General features: G+C 39.6%; 1 protein-coding gene across 2 annotated transcripts in view; it reads right to left on the reverse strand.

Annotated features, from left to right (window-relative positions):
• NAV3 (neuron navigator 3) overlaps window positions 1–20,330 on the reverse strand; it is a 284,264-nt gene that overhangs the window by 183,017 nt on the left and 80,917 nt on the right. For both annotated transcript variants that reach the window (XM_009284931.1, XM_009284930.2), the window contains exons 2-3: window positions 16,659–16,776; window positions 15,914–15,966 (exon numbers count right to left, since the gene is read on the reverse strand). In XM_009284931.1, coding sequence (XP_009283206.1) covers window positions 15,914–15,966; window positions 16,659–16,776 — 171 coding nt within the window. The remainder of the gene's footprint in view (window positions 1–15,913; window positions 15,967–16,658; window positions 16,777–20,330) is intronic.

Consider the following 20,330-nt stretch of genomic DNA (forward strand, 5'->3'; position numbering starts at 1 on the left):
CACATTACCCTGAAAAATATTCATAGAACATCGAGCTCATCAGAAGAAAAGTGATAAAAATACTGGTTATTAGCAACCTCTAAAAGTACAGCCCAGAGATTTCTGTAGGTCTAAAGTTATGTGGCTGGTCCTCCACCTGGAACTTAAAGTCCTTGGGAAACTATATGCAGGAGAGAACATAACTAAGTCGCTGGTTTTCCTTTATGTTTAGTCTTCATTTTACTGACTCAAATTGATCTAAGCCCTAAAGAAAAAGACTCAAAACAAAATCAATGATTAATTGATGTCACAGGTTATTAAAACTATTCAAATTAAACCAGACATCTTTAAAAGCCATAGGGATAATACGAAAGGCTCAGATTCAGGCTTTCACTTCTGCTAGTGTACCTGAGCATTGTATTTTATACCACGTTTAGCATAATATACAAAGAAATATTAGGTCATGCTGTATATGTTTTCATAGCATGCTTATAAACAGCCTTCACAGTTACCTATCTCTTTGCTCTGTGCTCATAACCATGGGAAGCATTTTCCACATTTTCACAAGATCTTGTGTCTAGATCCTCCGTCAAGGAAAATAAAAGCACCTGGAACCACGGAAGGCAATGAGATACCTGCTCTTAAGTTCAATAGGGCCAGGATTTTTTCTTGAATTCTTAGCCAAATGTTATAATAGAAACGTCAGAAGTGCTCAAGCCTATAAAATGAGGCCTGAATAAGCACTTACTGCTTGTTGTCACTTCACTTCCAGTTTTAGCCAATGAAGTGTGAAGTGCAGGAGGAAGCAATGTTTTAAATAGTTATCCAAGTGTTTTCAAGTTCCAAAATACAGCCAGTATTACTTGAAAAATAAGCATTTACTGGCTTTGGAGGGGGCACATATCTTCAAATACGTTAATTTATACGATGTAACAATATAAATCTTTCAAAACTGTTTATGCTAAGAAATCCAAATAGAAGCCTTATATATACAAGAACTGTGAAGACACCCTTGCACATATGTTTACTGTGGACTGTTACTGCTGATTTATGAACTAAGTGAGAGCTTTTACAAAAAAAACCCTAATTTAAAGTTGTTATTATTGGGAGGAATTACCGAGAAAATCTGTGAGTGACAGGCAAAACAACCCACTAGACTGGGATGCTGGTTAGCTAGTTATGTGTACAGTTAGAATACACAAAACTGTAGCTATCTAACTTCATGAACTGTTATTTATTTCACATGCAGAAAGGTCTCAGCTCTCAAGTGTGGAAACCCTGGGACAAAGAAAATTCTTGTGGCATTTTTTCCCTAGAAGGAAATTTCATTGGTACGCTTCCACTGTAATTCCAAAGAAACTCTGAAGAATCAAGAGGTATGAATAATTCAAACAAGGTTCCAATTAGCTGACAATACAAGCCTAAACGAAGCATATTCTAATTATTATAGAATTAAAGACTGCCAAAAGCTACAAGCTAAAATGCAAACATATTTCTATTTCAGAAAGACTGTTCAGATTCAACTTTTTGGACTTTACAGGTTTGGTGCTGGTCAGGATGCCACCTGAAAGAATTACTAAGAACTGCATAGGTAAACAAATGCTTTAAGTTGATATAAACTCTTCAAAAACCAAAAACTATGTGATCATTTTGTGAGATTGAATACAATCAAGTCCTAACAAAAAAAATATATCTTGGACTGACTCGGAAACCGAACCCTGCCCAGACTAATTCATATCCAGACCTCGGAAACCCCCTGCCCAGACTAATTCATATCCAGACACTGGGCCAACTTGAAATAAGTGCAAATTAAAATAAGTATAGCTCTGGTTTATGTCACATGATCATCTCTTGATCATATGGTCAGCAGACTCCTCAGACTAGAAGTGTTTTAAATAATTCCTGCCCATCAGAAAGCTGCCAAATAGATTACTGTATTTATACTATTTATTTCTGCTGAAACAAAAATGGTTGTACTGTATTCTAACGATTTATGTATTAAGTTTCAGGTCACAGTAGATTTAAACAGACAAGTTACATAAAAACCCAAAAACATTACAAGATTGTGTTAATATTTTAATTAACCTGATCAAGAGCCTTTACATGAGAAGGGATTAGTTAATGCTGTTGAAATAAGCAGCTTTTGTGATAACTTGCCTGTTCTACTGCTAGCTTAAGCCTTTGTGTACCTTATAGTACCTTTGTGTACCTTAATAGTATTGCCTATAACAGGGTCACCAGCTGTAATAGCGTTTATATTTAGAATTAACATCACTATTTAAATCCAGTTCAGTGTCACCAAAATCTTCACTAACGCAGAGTTTCAGCTGCCCAATGGTACCTCATCCCATTCCAGACTGGTCAGATCCATGGGCTCCTGACACCAGGAGCCGGTTGGCAGAGCGGTAATAGCAATCAATGAAAAAAACATGACTGCTCTGCAGCTGGTCCCATGGCTGCATACATGATGATAGCAGGCAGAAGACTTTTTCTGAGAAATCCAGTGTGCTTCATTTTGACATTTCACGGTGACCGCAACAGCAGTGCATAAACAAACACTGAAGGAGAAGGCAAAGAAGTACCTTCTAATCCCCTTAATACAATAACTGTAGATATTGGGGAAAGACGAAGAGAATGGACCAAAAAAAATTGTCAGGGTCACTTGTTCTTCCTAAGTCACCTCTTGCATTGCCATTCTCAGAGAGGGAATATTGACCTGATGGACCACTGCTCTGATGCAGCAGTGTGTGCTCATTCACACGTACCAGCAATAAGGCACTGGGGGAGAGGTTGTAGGTGGAAGGGATTTGCAACAGAGTTCAAAGAGGAGTTTATTCTTTGTATATAATTATTGCCAAATAAAAGAGCAAGGTTAGATGGGTTAGTGTGCATAAAAGTCAAGGAACTCCAAAATGGTGAGTCTGTAAAAGACACTGTAACATCAAGCAGATTTGGCATTCTTTCCATGAAACAGTCTAGCATTAGCTGCAGCAGATGTAGGCAGCTCCTGTTCCAGCAAAGATCAAGGGCAGAGTGAGAAAATACATCTGGACTGACGATAGTAATCTCAGTATGCACCTACTTTCTGTTCTTTCCCTTCATTTTCTAACATTGTAATTGTATTATATTCTGGAAGTAATGCAATATTGCTGAAAAAGCTTTATTTGGCATCAAATTTTTAGTATTTTACTTTCCAGCAGGAGAGCAGGGGGAAGTTGTCAAGTCTTTTTTAATGAGTTTAACAATTACAAATGCGGAAGGACAGCATGTTTTTTGTTACCATGTTGGTTTGTAAGTAACACACTACATCATTGGGACATTCTGTGCTACTTTATTATCCTCCTATCTTGCAGCCTCTTTGCTATAGGGCCAAGCTTTGAAATACTGGGTATGTATAGCCACTAGAAGATGATTCAGTGAAAAGCACTGTCACCTAGGCATAATGTACCACACAATGCCTCTAAAAGCTTGACAATTTGTTGGACAGTGTTTATTTTAATTTCAAGCACTCACATGTGCTTAAAATTACAAGAAGCGTGTCTTCTTCCCTCCCTTCTACAGCCGAATTCACAATGCAAACCCTGTTCCACCCTAACTTTGCTAGTTACAATCCCTCTCCTTTTCCATTAATTACAATGGAAGCCACAACTTACTGCTTTCTGGCACCCTCTGCTGCTTTACGCATTACACCACAGACAGCATTTTATGGACAGTTGTGCAGTTCCTGTATCTCCATTAAAACATCTTCCCAGTAGTTCGATTTCCCAGCCCAACCAAGTAAAAGATGTTGATATTCATACTTGTTGTGTGCCCTCATTTATTGTTTGCAGGTCTCGATGCTTAAATCTCAAAATTATGTTCAGTACCTCTTGTCTAAACTTGATCTGGACTCACCCTAAGGAGCAGAGATAGTAGCTTTAGCAACTCAGTAGAAGAGTGGCCATCTCAGACTCCCACAGATGTTCAGAAAATACAACGGTGCATCAAAGCTCCCAGAATTTCGAAGCTCCCACAAACCTTCATTCACAAATGCAAGGCAGGGAGATTGGCTTAAATGCCTTTCAAAGGCAATAGAATCACTGGGGGTTCATCAGAACTACACAAGGTACTTCACATGGATGCATGTCCATGTGTGTGTGCACTACACACCGAAACACATGCCCGCATTGTTTCTTGAGAGTCTTGCATGTTACTGAAGCTGCAGAATTCACCGTTGTCAAGATAGGCAGTGGCAGATTATCTTAGGAAGAAGGATGAGTGGGAGACCTTGGGACTCTGCTTCAATGTTAAGAAATGCTCTTTTGTGAAAAGTCTACCTCTCCGAGGAAATTCAAGGCCTCGCAGATGTGGAACAATAACCCTTCCTAACTAACACACAGCACACAAAATTATAAGATAATCTAAGCAGAAGTATTGTAGAGGGAGTGGTTAGAAAATCTTTAAATAGAAGTAAGTCCTCAACTATAACCATAACAGAACTGGCATTTTGCCACAGTTCCAAAATAATTAGACATTTGATAAAAATCTAGAAAGCTGACAAAATCTCAAAATTACCAAAACCCCTTGTTTGGATATACTGTAAAATAAAACCCCTTCAGAGATGATGTTTATTTTCTTGTAAAGCTTAAATATGCATTTTTGCTGTTCAGCTAAACATCACGCACTTTATTCTCTATTTTTAAATCCAGTAAACATTCTAGACATTCCTAGTATTTATAACATACTCTCCCTATAGAAGATGATAAAAATACACCATCATGAAGCACACATATTTACTGTAATCCTGCTGCTGCTATCCTGGGAAAAATGTATTAATGACTATAACCAACAGGTGCTTTCTAAAATGCATGTCATAGTCAATTTGTGTGCTTAACTGCATGTTTGTGTTAAAACCTGCTGCTGCTATCCTGGGAAAAATGTATTAATGACTATAACCAACAGGTGCTTTCTAAAATGCATGTCATAGTCAATTTGTGTGCATGTATTTTAACTGCATGTTTGTGTTAAAACTTTTCAGTGCATTTCTATTAATGGAGGTTTCAAGGCCATTTATTCATCATCTCTTTGTCTAAGCATCTGTATCACAAATATATATTTGATCAATTCCAAAACTTCAGGGAATGCTCACATGACTTTTTTGAGGAAAAAACAAACGCAGAAAACTGGAGTGTAGAAAGCTAACTACAGATGGGAGGAAATGGGGAGGCTGTCAGCTGCATCTCTTCAAACAATAAATACTTCAGAGTGTATGTGACCCACTAGTCTTTATGCATAAAGTACTCCCCTATTTCACCTCTGCATATCCTCCCAATACAGTTTAACAGAACGAGTTTCTGATTGAATGACATTCCTGACAAACACAGTTGAAGGATGGGGAGAAGAGATGGGTGAGATGGGCATGCCTCAGAGGCATGGAAGTACTGGCATATTCCAGATATAGAATAAAGGGGGGGTGTGGGGTGTGTGTGTCAAGGAATTGCAAGGAAAAGTTTTGAAGGGAAATAGTTAATTTTAAGGAACGAAAAAATCTTTTTGTGTTCAGCAATCTTGGTCTACAGAAGCAAAATGTGCATAACCCTAATCCTACCCCTAACCAAGCAAACCCATCCCTAGCTTAACTTCTCAATAGATTTCATGGAGACTGATATCATCACACTATAAGTATTTATGACATGATTATTTCATTAACATCTAGATGAGTTATTCTCATGTGATTCCACGCATTAATAGGACAAGGAATTTGTAAGCCTAAACAAAAAGGCTAATAACTGCATGCGATTTATATTTAATGAATAATGTGCTTCTTCCAGCCTAGTAAAATAATACCCAGGATGTGTTCCTGTGGCATTTTCTTTTATGACTTCAGTCAGTCAAATGCGAGTGACTCAGGGGAATATGCATCTCACTGCCTGATGCAAGTGAGTAACTCTGAGCTGTTCTGTGAAGAGGGATTGTCAGGAATCCTGTGGTTCTTTTAATGTTCTCAGATCTTCTCTGGATGTAGAGAGAACTGCTTGTTTCAGTACAGAATAAAGAGGTCTAATAAAAAGCCAAACCAGACTCAAATCATATCAAAAAAGTGATGATTTGGTTGCCTTCTCCTCCCCTTCCTTTCCATGCCTATAACATCCTTAGGCAGGATGGATGAAGTTTCCCACTCTTTATGCCCTACTAGATCTAACACTTGCAGCAGTTCTCCCATCCTTTCCTTAGCTTCCTCTTTCCCTCACAATAAAAACATATTTGGTGTCCCACAAAAAGGCAACTGTTACTCTGCTTGCCTGTCCAGCTCTCATCACATCTATATTTTCTCTTCCATTTATAGAGTTTTTAGAAATTTTGGAGTTTGTTCACAAAAGCAGTTGGAAGTCCTCCTTTGCTGGTTCCATGCTAAACCCATTTGTCTCTCATCTTACTTGAACTGGCTATGTTAATAACAATAATAATCTCTTTTCAGCAAAACTTGGAATAAGAATTCAAACATCTTCATCCCTGAATGTCAACCATCTTTAACATTATCATCTTTAATCTTACCCTTACAGAAATTCTGTCCTCTTTTCTTTCTTTATTCCCTCCATTCATATTGTTACAATTATTCCCATAACATATCTTTAGATGGACCCTCATTATTCCCTTTAATTTTTTTCTTTTGGGGTGCCAGACACCTCTATTTTTGATGCTCTCATTTTCATTTTTACTCTAGTCTTTATGTCAAGTTAATTTCATCTGCAAACAAAAAATAAACTTCAATTTCTGCACTGATGAAGGGGACGTTACTTCCTGTAACTATTCTTCAGTTTGCTTTATCTATTTTTATACCTAGATGCATTGCTATTAGCCAGATAATTTTTAAATTCTGTGGCATACAGGATTACACAGAAAAGCCATGGGCCCCCTATAAGGCATACATAAGTTTATAAAAAGGGTTTGTTGATGTCTAAAACAAAGAGGGAGAGTCCAGTCCTGAAGGTCAGCTTCTAAAATTTTGTCCTGCACCTATCATTTATGATTCACGAGTTTGAAAGGGCTTATTTCACCCTCCAAAATGTCCAGTGCCCTGATCAAATTAATGCAGTTAGGTATAACCTGATGCTCAGTACGCTGGTTCAACAGGGTGGCCACCTCCCCGCACATGGAAGAGGACCTCATACAGATTCCTGCTGTCAACCCCATTATTTCTAGGTGGTGACATGAATACCTATGTAGAAGGCTTGATAATAATTTCTCACTACTTTGAGCTCCACAACATGACATTGGAATTGTATGCCACAGGATTTCTTAGACTGCAGGAATAAGCTTCGAGGCCCTATAAACCTGGACAGTAGAGCTAAATGAAAATGCATCTTAGTAGTTACATTCCTATCATCAACCAAGGAAATACAGGAAACCTCAACAGGATAGTCAGCTTGAGCACTCAGTGAATGCCAAATGAATTGTAAATGCTCTGAAGCCATCTTGTACATTGTACACTGCACAGTGTATTGCAAGTGGCTAGATGTGTCAAACATGTCCAAGAAAGCCTTCCCTGGAACAGCTGAGGACAGCCACTGGGGAAGAGTGCGGGAATGGGGTTGGTTCTCAAAGGGGAGATCACACTCTGAACCTATCTAGGAAATGAGAAGACTTGTCCAAGAAAACATCTTCAGAAGGATAGCTAAGACATGCTCCTGGCTGTGACAGTCTTGGGCACTTTCCTGGGAATCCCAGTAAGGGTACGAGTTGAATGTAAATCACCTACCTAGTGAGGAATCTCAGAAAGCATAGCTAGTTAAGTAAAAAATTGTATGGGTCTACTTGAAACTACCATCAGAAAATGGAAAATCTGAATATGTATCATGTTGAGGAGTGTCATTTCCTGCATAGATAAGCATCTGCTTAGATCCTTTCATAATGGACCTGTATCAGAATTGCCTGCTTCAGTCCAGAGCTGCCACTGTTGCAAGGTAGGAGAGAACAGACTGTGAAAAGAAGTATTTGTCAATGCTGTGGCTCCAATGGGTATTTTACCCACACTCCTGAAAAAAAGAATTGCATGAGGATTTACTCTGCCAAACCACAAGAGCTGTATTCAGAAATGCAGAATTAACTGGTAAGTAAATCCTTGGGGAGGAGGGACGCCAAAGAACGTATAAGCTGTGCATTACCATGACAAATTCTTCCCAGAGAATGGGGAGCATGATATTTCTGCCACCACTTACAAAGTCCAAGGAAAAGCATGCAGGGACAGGCTCAGCTACACTGAGGGCAAAATGTCCTCATAAAACTCCCCACCGGATAACACCCTGACTTGAGGACGCACGAAGGTACGGACAATATGGGCAGTTATCAAGAGCAACTTGGAGCCCTTTGATCTATTTTGTTGTCCAAACTCTGCCTTCATCAATGGGAACAGAAATCCAAGTGTGGACTTTTAATTGAGGCAGATTAGGGTCTGCTCCAAGAGGTAACAGGTCTCCAAGATGAGAGGGTCTTTTACTTTATCCAAGGAAGCCCATAAGGTAAAGTTCCCATTGCAACACAAACATGACTGCCCATCTCCAGTGTGGCCAGATCCTTTATAACACACCTGGCAGAGAGGGAGACTTGCAGAGCAGAGGGGAATTTTAAGGTGATACTGGAAATTCCCATGCTAAGTGTACACAAGAAGGCAAAAGATATGGCATTTGATTTGTATTGCCAGAAGTTGACAGAATGGAGAAGAAATCATGCTTACCAGCCTCCTCGTGGCCGTACACATGCTGTGTACAAAAGGTAAAGGCCCCTATGTGCTGATTTTGATGTTGTACATTGAAAACTTCTCTGGCAAATAAAAATAAGGATGTATATTCCTGATGTGGGCATGCCAAATAGCCAATGATCTGGATTACGATAATCTAGAATGCAGGTATAGTGTCACTGGAAGGAGAATCTTGTCTCTTTCTCTGTTCCAGATCTGAATACTCTCATTGAATTAAAATTATCTTTATAACTAGTTGCCAATGTGAGCAAAACTCTTAATCTTCCTCTGATCCTTTCCACGCAGTCCTTTACACCTAATACCTGGACATATTCTTCAAGTCTTCTCTCCCCCAAACACCCCCACACAAGCTATGACTATGTCTTGCAGATTCTTTCTATGTAATGTAGCTAAAATATGAGCTTTCCTATCTATAAACACAGGAAACCTCTCACAGGAGCTCAAATTTCAATGACTATGATTTTTTTTTTTTTCCCTCTGGCATTACTGAGATCACTTTCCTAGATATCATGCTGTGAACCTGTCATCCTTTTCTATAAGTACTTTCATTTTTTCCCTCTTAAAGACTACTCCATTATCGAATCCCAGATACCCTTTGCCTACCAGAGGATAGGAAAAAGAGCTTTTGACTCTGTCCTGCCCATATTGCAAGAAGCCATTCCTTTTGACTACATTTTTAAAAACAGAGATATGTACCAACTATGGCTGTTTTCTCAGGCCTTGTCCTAACTCTTATGCAAACTGCATCCTCCCCAAAACAGAGCGATCAGCTCATCATCAAGAAAATTCTATGCATATCTGTTAACACCTCACTGGTAAAGGGTAATAGGAGTTCAACACACCTTTTCATTCAGAATTGCAAGATCTTTCTGCAGCTTCACCATCAGATTTAAATATCATTATCCTGTGTAACTATTTGCAAATTTTGTCATTTTACTATTCATGCCTTTTTCCAGATCATTTGTGCACATAATGAATGAGCCACAAGCACTGATCCTTGGGGGATGAGAATCATACACTGTCTTTTTGCAAACACCGACCAGTTATTCCTTGTTTTGTATTCCTAACAAGTTGTTAATGGCATTTATGGGGATCTCCAAGAAACAGCTTATGACTGATCCCTTGCCTGTAGTTCCATCCCACACCGCAGCTATTTCAACCAACTTAAAATACTTAGTGAAAACCTGATAAGCCTAATGGTACTGTTCCTTTTTAGAGTGAAATACTTTTACTTCTCTTACACCCAATTACACGGAAGTGCACACGCTCCAATTAACACATTTTAGGCTAGTCACTTAAATTTTGAAAACTAAGTGTGCAAGCATGCACCGTGGAAATACAGGAACTAGATTAGTGTCTTGTGTTCCATTCATTTAAGCACACCAAACCTGCACAGCTGACAAAACTAGAGTCTCTTATTCCCTTGTATTTTCACGAAACTCCCGTAGCAGCCAGTCGTGAAATCTGTGAAGATCCACTGATAGCCAAGGGCTGACAGTCAGTATTTAAACAAAAGGGGGTCACACAGGCTTCACTGTGGGAAGAAACTGGCCTGCACGCGAAAGGAGCTGGGATTAGTTTTCAAAACACAGATTGAATTTCCAGTTGTAAGGGACAATATTCTACACTTAGCCAAATTTCTGTATATTTTTCAACGTGTCATGCTTGTGTGTAAGGCTCACCCAGAGCTGCTCCAAAGCACAGAAAGTGTATCTTCAATCCGTATAGCTAATCTCACCAACAACTGCACCAGCAAAGCCAGAAGATTCTTACACAGTTCAACACTGTGCAGACAGAAAGAGCACACGCGGACCCACTTGACAGTGAACATAAGGGTGATATTTTCAGGCTTCCCAGTCCTCAAAGAGCTCCACGTAACCATACCCCACACATTTTCATACAGAATTCCATGGACCTTAGTAGTACCTACCATATTTACTTTATACAAAATTATCCTGTTTTTCACAAACAATTTTTAGACACAGAATATGTGTCAGCTAATCAGCTAATGCTGATATTCTCATCCTTGGATATTGACATTCCTGGATACCGAGGAATGCTACTCAACAGTGTCTGCTCAGCACGCCCCTGTCAGAGGAAGTCTGAAGGCAGGTGTCTATACTGAAGGGAAGTCTACACACTGTAGGGCAGGCGTACTCTGTGGCATAACTTAGCAGTTCCAGTTTCCACCTATTCATCATGTCCGCAGGCTGACTCCCTGCTAAGAGGATATTTGCATGCACCTCATCCCCTTGCAACCTTGGCTTCCTCCGGAGAAAAACCCAAACATATGAGCAGAGAGGGAGCCACAGGGGGCTTTTGTGGGACTACAGGAACACTGCAAAGCACATCTACCCAATAAATTACAAAGCAACGTCTACCAGTATAGACATGGTCACTTTGTCCAGCTTCAGCTTCAGACTTCACACACTTCAACTATGTCATAGAAAGTTCTCTCTATCACAAAAATGTTCCCTAGTTAAGCAGAGACTCATTCACTCACTCCACCACCTTCTTGCTAAACTCCACAATTTTTCTTCCATTTCATAGAATATAGCAAAATTGCTGGCATTCTTGTGGCTCTTTTCTGAAACATTTTCAATTTATTAACTTCTTTTTAAAGGTATTATTAATGAAATCAAGTACAATGCTATAGAAATGATCTTACTAGTGCTGGACATAGTCACACTGATTCCCACTTTCAACAGATACACTGCTACTCACCCAAAGATGGTGTCACCTCTGCTAATTGCAGCTTTTTACTAAATGTTCATATCCATTTGGCAATGTGCTACAGCTCCAACACCTTCTCCAACTCCCTGATTTCCAGGATGTGGTAAGCAAGACCTGTATTTTTATTGAACTCAATTCCCTCTGTTGGACTGCAGCATGTCTGTATCCTAAACTATACAAATTACCTTTGAAGCATACCTTGGATTATATAAACTGGTAGAAAACTGTGCCGAAGATAAGACTGACAAAATGAAAAATAGTCTTTATTAAATGCATGTAACTACATTAGGAGCCTTTTAATAAGCAGGGTCTCTCCAGCCCTTTAATAACTGTGAGAAAAACCCTGCTACCAACCACATTAAGGATGCTTCTGTGCATAGATGTGTACTGGCATAGACAGTTCTCATGGGAAGTAGCAAGAGCTAATTCTAAGGAAGAAAAAACAGCTAATAAGACAACAGTAATCTCTGAAGGAAAAATCAACTTGAAAAACCATATACTAAAAATTTTTGGCAACTTTGAATTTATTTTACTATTTATGCAGCTGAAAACACCATAGAATGCATGAGGAAAGAATAGAAACATTGGTTTTGTAAAATTCTGTAGCGACAATACTGCAAATGTCACAAAAAATGACAGTCCAACATTTTTTGATTCTCTTGCATTTTCTGACAACCCTAGGATGGATTAAATTTGATACTCTGTATGCTTACTATATGTTTGATATGATCTCTTTAGAGACAAAGCACTGGAGATCTTCCAGTACATTTTTAATATGTTCAGGAAGAAAAAAAAATCTGAATTCTTTCTCTTTGGACCATTAGAGAAAAGCTTTATAACATATTTTCTACCCAGGACGCTATCCTGCTTTTTCTAAAGATGAATTCTTTCTTTGGACCATTAGAGAAAAGCTTTATAACATATTTTCTACCCAGGACGCTATCCTGCTTTTTCTAAAGATGAGAGAACTTACAACAGAAATTAAAGAAACAAATGGCTTATAAAGAAGCAGAAAGGAATCAGCTTTTGGTTGTATCAAAAGGTAAACCCTTGAAAGACGATTATCTTCTAAAAGACAGATGATTCTAGGTTTCCTTAATTGATAGACTTATGGAATAATTCATACAAGGAAAAGATAGCAATGAATGTGGTTTTTTTTCCATTGAAGGGCTTGAAAAAAATGATGAAAAAAAGGCTGCAGTGCCATATTCCTCCTTGAATGCATAACTGTGAAGAAAAAAATAGGCAAGGCAAGGAGAAGACTCTATATGACACTGTAGACAGACAATGTATATTATAATACACAGAGTTTTAAGTCCTTATTATCTTTATTAAAACCATTCATAAGAAATGCCAAAATCTTTTTACCACAGTAGATTTACCCAGCAAACAAGAAATCTTGCCAATTCTCTTGCAAGTTTCATTTATTTAAAGTTTCTGAGATTTGAATATGAAATAATTTATTCCCCAGTACATCTCAGGTTCTCAAATTCTGTGTGCGACATCAAATGTGTGATCATAATGACAGCCACGAGGAGCTAACTATGCAGAAACTGGATGCTGCTGGGGTTCACAGGTTTTAATTTTTATGAACTTGGACCTGTGAGGCCAGTTCAACTTGTTTGCAAGTACTTTATATATCACTGCCAAGATGAGCATAGAGTGCAAGACATTGCAATAGACCTAACTAAAAGAAAACTAAAAGAGAAGCATTTTATATGTATTTAAAACAAACATTAAAAGATGTTTACAAATTAAGGTAACAGCTGAATTGAGATGCCTTAAAGATCACTTGAAAGATGAAGCCATTGGCAAGAGGAATACCAAATGGTGAATAGAACAGAACTTGGGAATATTGGTAGCGATTAATTATGAATTGATATCAATATCATCTACAGGGGATATCAAGTGTTGCCAGCAGCAGACAATCCATGCCAGTGCTTTCTAGCTTCTTTTGAGCTAATAAAATGTCTTAGACATCACCTCCTGGGAAGGGTATCAAATGGCAGATGAATACAGAAAACATTTCTCCTTAATTGCAAGTTATGAGAGCAAGGATCATGAAAACATATGTGAAAGAAAAGGGTGGTGGGATTCTTGAGGTTTATTAACTAAAAATGTTAAAATGAAAGTGGTGAATGAATGGCTAACAAGCATGCTATAGGAATATCATGGCTGTTGCTGGTTTTTTTGATGGCTGATTGTTCTGACAAATCCTGGCAGGACATATTGCTACATACTGGCATATCTCAAACATGTAAACTAGCTTCAACCACTGTTACATTTTTTTTCCGCACATTGGAAATACCCAAGAGTCCACTGCTACAAGAAGAGAATTGGCCGATCATTAACTGAGCGGGCTAACAAAGTTGAGCATTGCCAAGGGAAATTACCTGAAAATGCGATAAGATGGTGTCCTCAGCTAGGCTAGATCAGTGCACAACCCAAAGGAAACAAATGGAGAGCAGACCCAAAACCTGGGGTGTCTGAGATGCTCTGAGAGAAAAGCTGACAAGTTTGAACTACTTTAACTTCAGTACATTTTAAATTTCCTAGCTCAGTCGAAGAAATCAGCAGTATAAAATTGGTATGTCAAAAGGCAGGAAAATAATCTGATCAGACTCTAGAGTTAAAACAATACAGTAAAGAGACCAAATCAAAGAAGGATGAAAAAATATATTCTGTTTCTAGGAAGTTAAAGTGGCTAAACGTGATGCCTTAGCACTGTGCAAACACTGATGTATGACTATGTACAGGAGCGTTCGAAGCACCTGGTTTGAGATCTAGAGCACCTGAGACATAGTCTTTGGCCTGGCTAGGCTGAGAGAAGTGCTTACAAGAGGACAAAGATGGACACAAAGAGATTCCCACAGGTACTGCTGCGGCACGGGCATGCATTGACCGTGCTTCCCCCATAACTGCAGCAGAGCTAGAGATGAAATCCAGAATCCCTATGCCACATAAAGATTTACCTATCAGCAGGGAACGTACACAAATGTTGTCACTTTGGAGATGAAAACGTCGTTAGAGTGAATAGTTCTCTCTGCAGCTTGGCTTTCTCTCATGGAAATGAAGCTCGACAGACATCAGACTGGTGAGTCCCTAAGCAGTCCTAGATGGTCACTAACCAGTTACATAACCTCGGGAAATCATATCACTTTTCTGTGCTTTTGTCTCTTCTTGTTTGTCTTGTCTGTCTGGAATGGCAGGTTTTAATGTGATTAAAGTAGAGAGTGATTATCTCTCGATCTGTGTGTGTAATATTAGAGTTCCACGCTGGACTTCCCAACATTCTCAGCTGGGGCCACTAGATGCTGCTGTAATATGAGTAATTAAAATAATAACTATTATTAAGAAAATTGCATATATTCTTACTATGGACTGTTTCAAAAAGCCTGAAAGCCAGAGAAAAAACTTACTCTAAACCTGCACATTTTTTTGAAAAGTAAGAACTGAAAGACCCAATTATTCACTTCACCGGTACTCAAAATTTTTCCTTTTACCTTTTGCAGTTTTGCAGAAAAAAGCTGCAAATACCTTCCCCCTTTAAAAAATGCACTGAATGAATGCAACTTTTTTTCTACTCCATTTCCATTTTTAAGCCCAGCTTCAGCAGTTTGCTATTATGCAAGCTCATCCAAACCATTACGCTCCAAAATTCTTGCCAGCTACACAATTGTGCACCTTATTCAGATGCTATTTGGATATGAACAGAAAGGCAAAGTCCTCAGCATGAGGGAGCATGACTGGAACTGCAAGTGATTCAGTAAATGCATGGTGATGTTACTGAGGCTCAGATTTTGTACCTGTCAGTTCTGCAGCCTTCTAAGGAGTCTTCATCTTATTAAATGTAGTTGACTAGCCGTAAACACAGTAAAAGATTAATAAGACTCCATATGAATCACAGTCACAACATGCTTCTTGCCTGAGAGTATTAAAATGTCTGTAAGCAGCTGCCAGCTATAGCTCAGAGAGCTATATGACTAAAGTGCTATTTCTGAAAGTCTTGGAGTCAGTGCATCTAACTGGACTTTATAGTGGACAATCCAAAAGGCTATTTATATTCAAAAATAATTTGGCAAGTCTTGTTCATCAAACCAGTTTTCCAGACACAAAGACTCCACTTAAAAATTTGTTCTTGGATTTACTGCCCTTAAAAACAAAGTTAAATTAAATCATCTGGATCATCAGAAGAACAGGTCTGCTAAGGCAGTTCTGCATTAATTAGAAGTGATGAAGTTTTGCTGCTGGGTTACGTCAAGACCCAAAGTTAGCGAGCACAGAAATGAAGTGACAAACACTAAGCACATGTGGAAAAAAAAGTACCAGGAACACTATATGACAATTAGGACTTTATGGTAAATGTGGGACAGAATATTCAGAGTTTAAATAAATCATTATAAAAAAGCATTTTAGGAAAGTGCAGAGGTGCCAACACAGACTAAAAATATATTTTATTCTTACCATTTGAGACTGGCTCCGGGGACAGCCATTGATATCTTCAACCTTTTCATTTGCTAAAAAAAACAGTGAGGAGAAAAGCAGAAGTAAGCAATGAGATAAAACTTTCCTTTCCACCCCCTGGCCAAAAAAAAAAAAAAAAAAAGACCTAAAAACCAAACCAAAACAAAAAACAGAAGAAGAGTAGAAAAGACACAGCAATAAAGTGCACAGGGTTTTGTTGACACAGAGCTCCTTTCTAAGTAAAGCTCAGTCGTACAGTAACAACACTCTTGTTAGCAGCAGTTGCTTCCACATGCCAAATCATGCAAAGGGGGAAGTGCGAAGGAGGTCGCTGCTAATTCTTCAGCCCCTGCAAAATAACTGCTGACATGAAATCTTCCACAATTGTCTTTGCAGGGTCAGGATACAGTTTCAAGGCATCCCAGAAAGTATGAGCCACTCCAACTAACAAAATGCACACATGGGAGACATATGGTTTAATGGAGCATTCAGTTCTGACAATTCAAAGTGTGTAAGATACAGTTCTGGCCATTTAAAGTACAGTTAAACAGCCACTTCCAAACATGCTCACATAAACATATTTTTTAATTAAGAAAGGATGAACCACACAAATATCAGAGACATATGGACCCAGTCAAAATGTATTATTCAGGGTTCATCTTATTGTTAAATACATTCAACTTGAATTATATATTCCCCCATGCAAGGAGTCAGCTCGCAGTGCTTCCCTCAGCCCTGGTCTTACCAATGATCTGGATGATTTCTGCTAGCAGAACTCCATCTGCAATGTCCTGTTGCAAATCCTTGATCAACCGCTTGTGGCCAGATTTTGCTAGGTAGTGGTTAGCCCAGTCAGTGTAAATCTGCAGAGCAGAGGGGGAGGGCAAGGGGGAGAGGGGGAAGAGAGAAAAGAAGACAATAAAAATTCTGAAAACAAATGTTGGCTTGCACACCAGAACTATTCTGGATCACATTCCCATTTAAGAAGTCAGCACCAAAGGAAACAATTTTAACATTGTGTTTTTTGCCCCCCTTTTTTTTTTTAACGGCCATGCCCCTCCTCCTGCCATTCTCTGTTTTATTTTAACTTCAAATGATTCAGGCTGTTTCATGAGGGTTCAAACTTGCTGTGACCAAGCAAAATTCCCCTTATGACTGTAAAGGAAACTCCTGTCGTAAATCAGTCACATCTACCACAATTCCACCTCCCACCGTGTTTCTACCTCTACACACGCCCCACCACCAACTTGCATGCTCTGGGGCTGCCTAAGAGAAAGTGATAGCAGAGACATGCGCCTGTGTTTTGGTAAGAGTTCATCGGGTCGTCGCTGGTGATCCCGCGCCTGGCGATGCCTCTGTGACACTTTCTGCAGTAATCACCATGTCCCACCACGCAGGGACAGGTCGTTTGTCCCCTCGCCTATGGTTCAGTGCACTGTAATGTGCACAGAGGAGACTGAGAGCACCAGATGTACAGTAGTCTCGATGCTGGAATTAGAGTATATATTCTGGAAATATGCTGCGTCCTTTCTCCGCCAAAAGAGGAGGGGGGAAGGGTGAGACTGAGCAGCACCAAATACTTAGCAACAGGCAGCACAAAAATGGCACTTAGCAACAAAAGGTTGAAAAGGACCAGCTGAACTACATCCTCCAAAATAAGGGAGGAGTGGGGGTTGAAGATAGAGGTTGAAGGCATTTCATAAGGCGTATACGTACACAGAGAGAGCATTTGGTAACACCTACCGCATGCACACAAGGGGAACCAGGTTCACTTAGGGTGAGGTAAAAGGAACAGACACCTTCACCTATGTACTGAAGGAAGAGTGCACCCCAAGAGGTGCTCACACCATCCCGGGGTGTCCCAGCACGCAGAGGCAGCTCGGACTAGCGGAGCGTGGCGCAGGGGTGTCACACAGCTGGAGGATATCAGTGGCCCTTGGCAGCCAGCGCTGGCTCCCTTTTGCAGGGTGTCCATGGTCTCTCTCCTCACCCCAGAAAAAAAGACTTGTACAGAACCTCCCACTACCGTGGGATGTTACCACTGAGAGAAAGCATACATGTATGACAGCATCACTGTGTAAGTAAATATAATATCTAAGGTTCTTTCTCTGCTGAGAATAGTGTTTGAAAAAGTTGAAACTGCACCTCTTCCATAAAAACAATATGAGCTCACTTTATAAACATCCTTTTATTTAACCTCACAGACCCTTGGGAGGAAGGGGTCAGAATGCCATTTTGTGAACAGAAAAACAGAGGCCAAAGCCATTAACGACTTGCTTAGTTCACCAAGGAAATCTGTGGCAGAGCCAGGGCGGGAAAATGGATGCAATTCCCAGTTCAGAGTCTTACCCAGAGAACCAACATCCACTTTCCACCCAGCAAAAGTACCACTGCTCAGTCCACGCTCACATGCTAAGGACTCCTTCGCTATCTGAGTACCTTTGTCACAGATTTTCTCCCTCTTCATTAAAAGAGAGAGAATTGTAACTTGTTTGGTCTACCCTATGTCTTCCCATATTCCTGCAGGTGGATCACCAGCTGGTTTGCCATAGCTTTCTTGACAGCTTTAGAACTGTAGATAACTCCACAGAAATAAACTGTGGAAGTGGATTGAGCTCTCCTGTAGCCAAAGGATGCTGCTGTTAGATGGGGCCCTAAACTTCCCTGCTGCACCCAGAAGTCTGCTTCAGTCACCTGTGTTTTCACAGACTGATACTCTTTTTTTGCTATTACAGGTGAGTGACATGAAAGGCTCCATTAAAACGTTTTTTAAAGCCAGCTGTAGCTAAGAAAGTGTTTCTTCAACTGTTTAACCATATATAATGAATGCTGATGTGGAGTCTCTAAAGATCGTACGAACACGTATTTAGAACAATATGAAATCATGATGATAAAAGACGCATACCACACCCATAGCATCATGTATTCCCTGCTACTAGTATTTCAACTTCAGTCATTCTTCTAAAGTAATGTCTCAGAAATATTCTCTGAGCTATTACTATAAGCAGAACTATTTTCTGTATTCCAATGAAACTGATCCACTGGAACATACAGAATTTAATACCCACCAATATTATTTTAGGTTAGTTTCACGTTACAAATAAAAATACTTTACCAAGCATTTCCTTTTTCATTTGTCACACCCACACATAATCTGGTGTACCAATCCTAATTTTGACTACAATTTGAACTATCCTCTCACTAAGCAGCCAGGGAAATTTCATTCTAGCAGCTGCTTTGCAAGTATCTAGTATTCAAAGAATGGACTTCACCCACCCATCCACCCCCTTCATAATTTTCTTTTCTCATTAATTTAAAAGTGACAAGCATAAAGAATGTAAACAGTGTTCTGTAAACAAAGTTGATAATCCACATCATACCAAAACTTTACTCATGGTCAGTATTTTGATAGTCATGCATTGGTAGAAAAAAAATACTGGGAGGAGGCCGTGGTAAAAGAAGATTTTTTTCACTTGAGAAGTATTCTAAAAAAAATCAAGAAGGCGAAGAGTTGTTGATGGAGACAATATAGGAAACCAACACCCAGTTGGCAGTGGAATGTCACATTTAATTTCCTCTCTTTCCATAGGGATCACCACTTGCTTCTGTTTTCCCCCTTCCCCATAGGATGCCCTTCTCATTCATCTCATTCTTCCAGGGACCCAACTGCTCAGGAGTCAGTTGCAAAAAATGAAAAGCATGTAGATATACACATGAAATTATAAGAATGCACACATGCCACTATGTTCTTTTTACACGAAATTCTCTGATGCAAATATCATGGGAAATAGATAATCCCTCCCTCCACAGTTTTTAAGTATCAATGTAACTATACACCTATTAGAAATGTTATCTTAAACTCCTTGGGAAAACATAAAGCTCCAGTGTGCACCATCATTGACAATACTCACTTTGCAAAGGATAGAAAAGTCATGCAGAACAGAAGATAAAAAAATCAGTAACTTCATGCAACAGTCTGCTTTTTATGGGTGCTCCCCTTTCATTGGGTGCTGAGCACCTCTAAGCAGGAGCTGTGCCTGCTCCCCCTTTTTTCAGAACTAGCAATAGATCATTTCGTCTTGCACTAGTTGTGCAGCAATGTGTCCCCAAAGTCCTCTTATGTTAGATTTTTCTGTGATGAGGCTGTTTCAGAGAAGAACACACACACACACGAGGGTTAGTCGTTGCAACACTTCCTCCCCGCTCCACTGCTTGCTCCAGTAACCCTGCCGTACAGCTACACACTGGGCCGGGCTGCTGACTTACTCATTTCCTCTCCAAGCTTCCTCTCCTACCACCCTGCTTTACAGGCACGTCTGACCGGGGAGTATTCGACTTCCAACGCTAGGCTCCGACCGCTGACAACGTACGGGAGAGCCGCTGTTATCTGTGACGCGGAGGACCAGTCTCAGCAGCA

Source organism: Aptenodytes forsteri, unplaced genomic scaffold (genome assembly GCF_000699145.1).
Source record: "Aptenodytes forsteri isolate BGI_AS27 unplaced genomic scaffold, ASM69914v1 Scaffold71, whole genome shotgun sequence".
Classification (NCBI taxonomy): Eukaryota; Metazoa; Chordata; class Aves; order Sphenisciformes; family Spheniscidae; genus Aptenodytes; species Aptenodytes forsteri.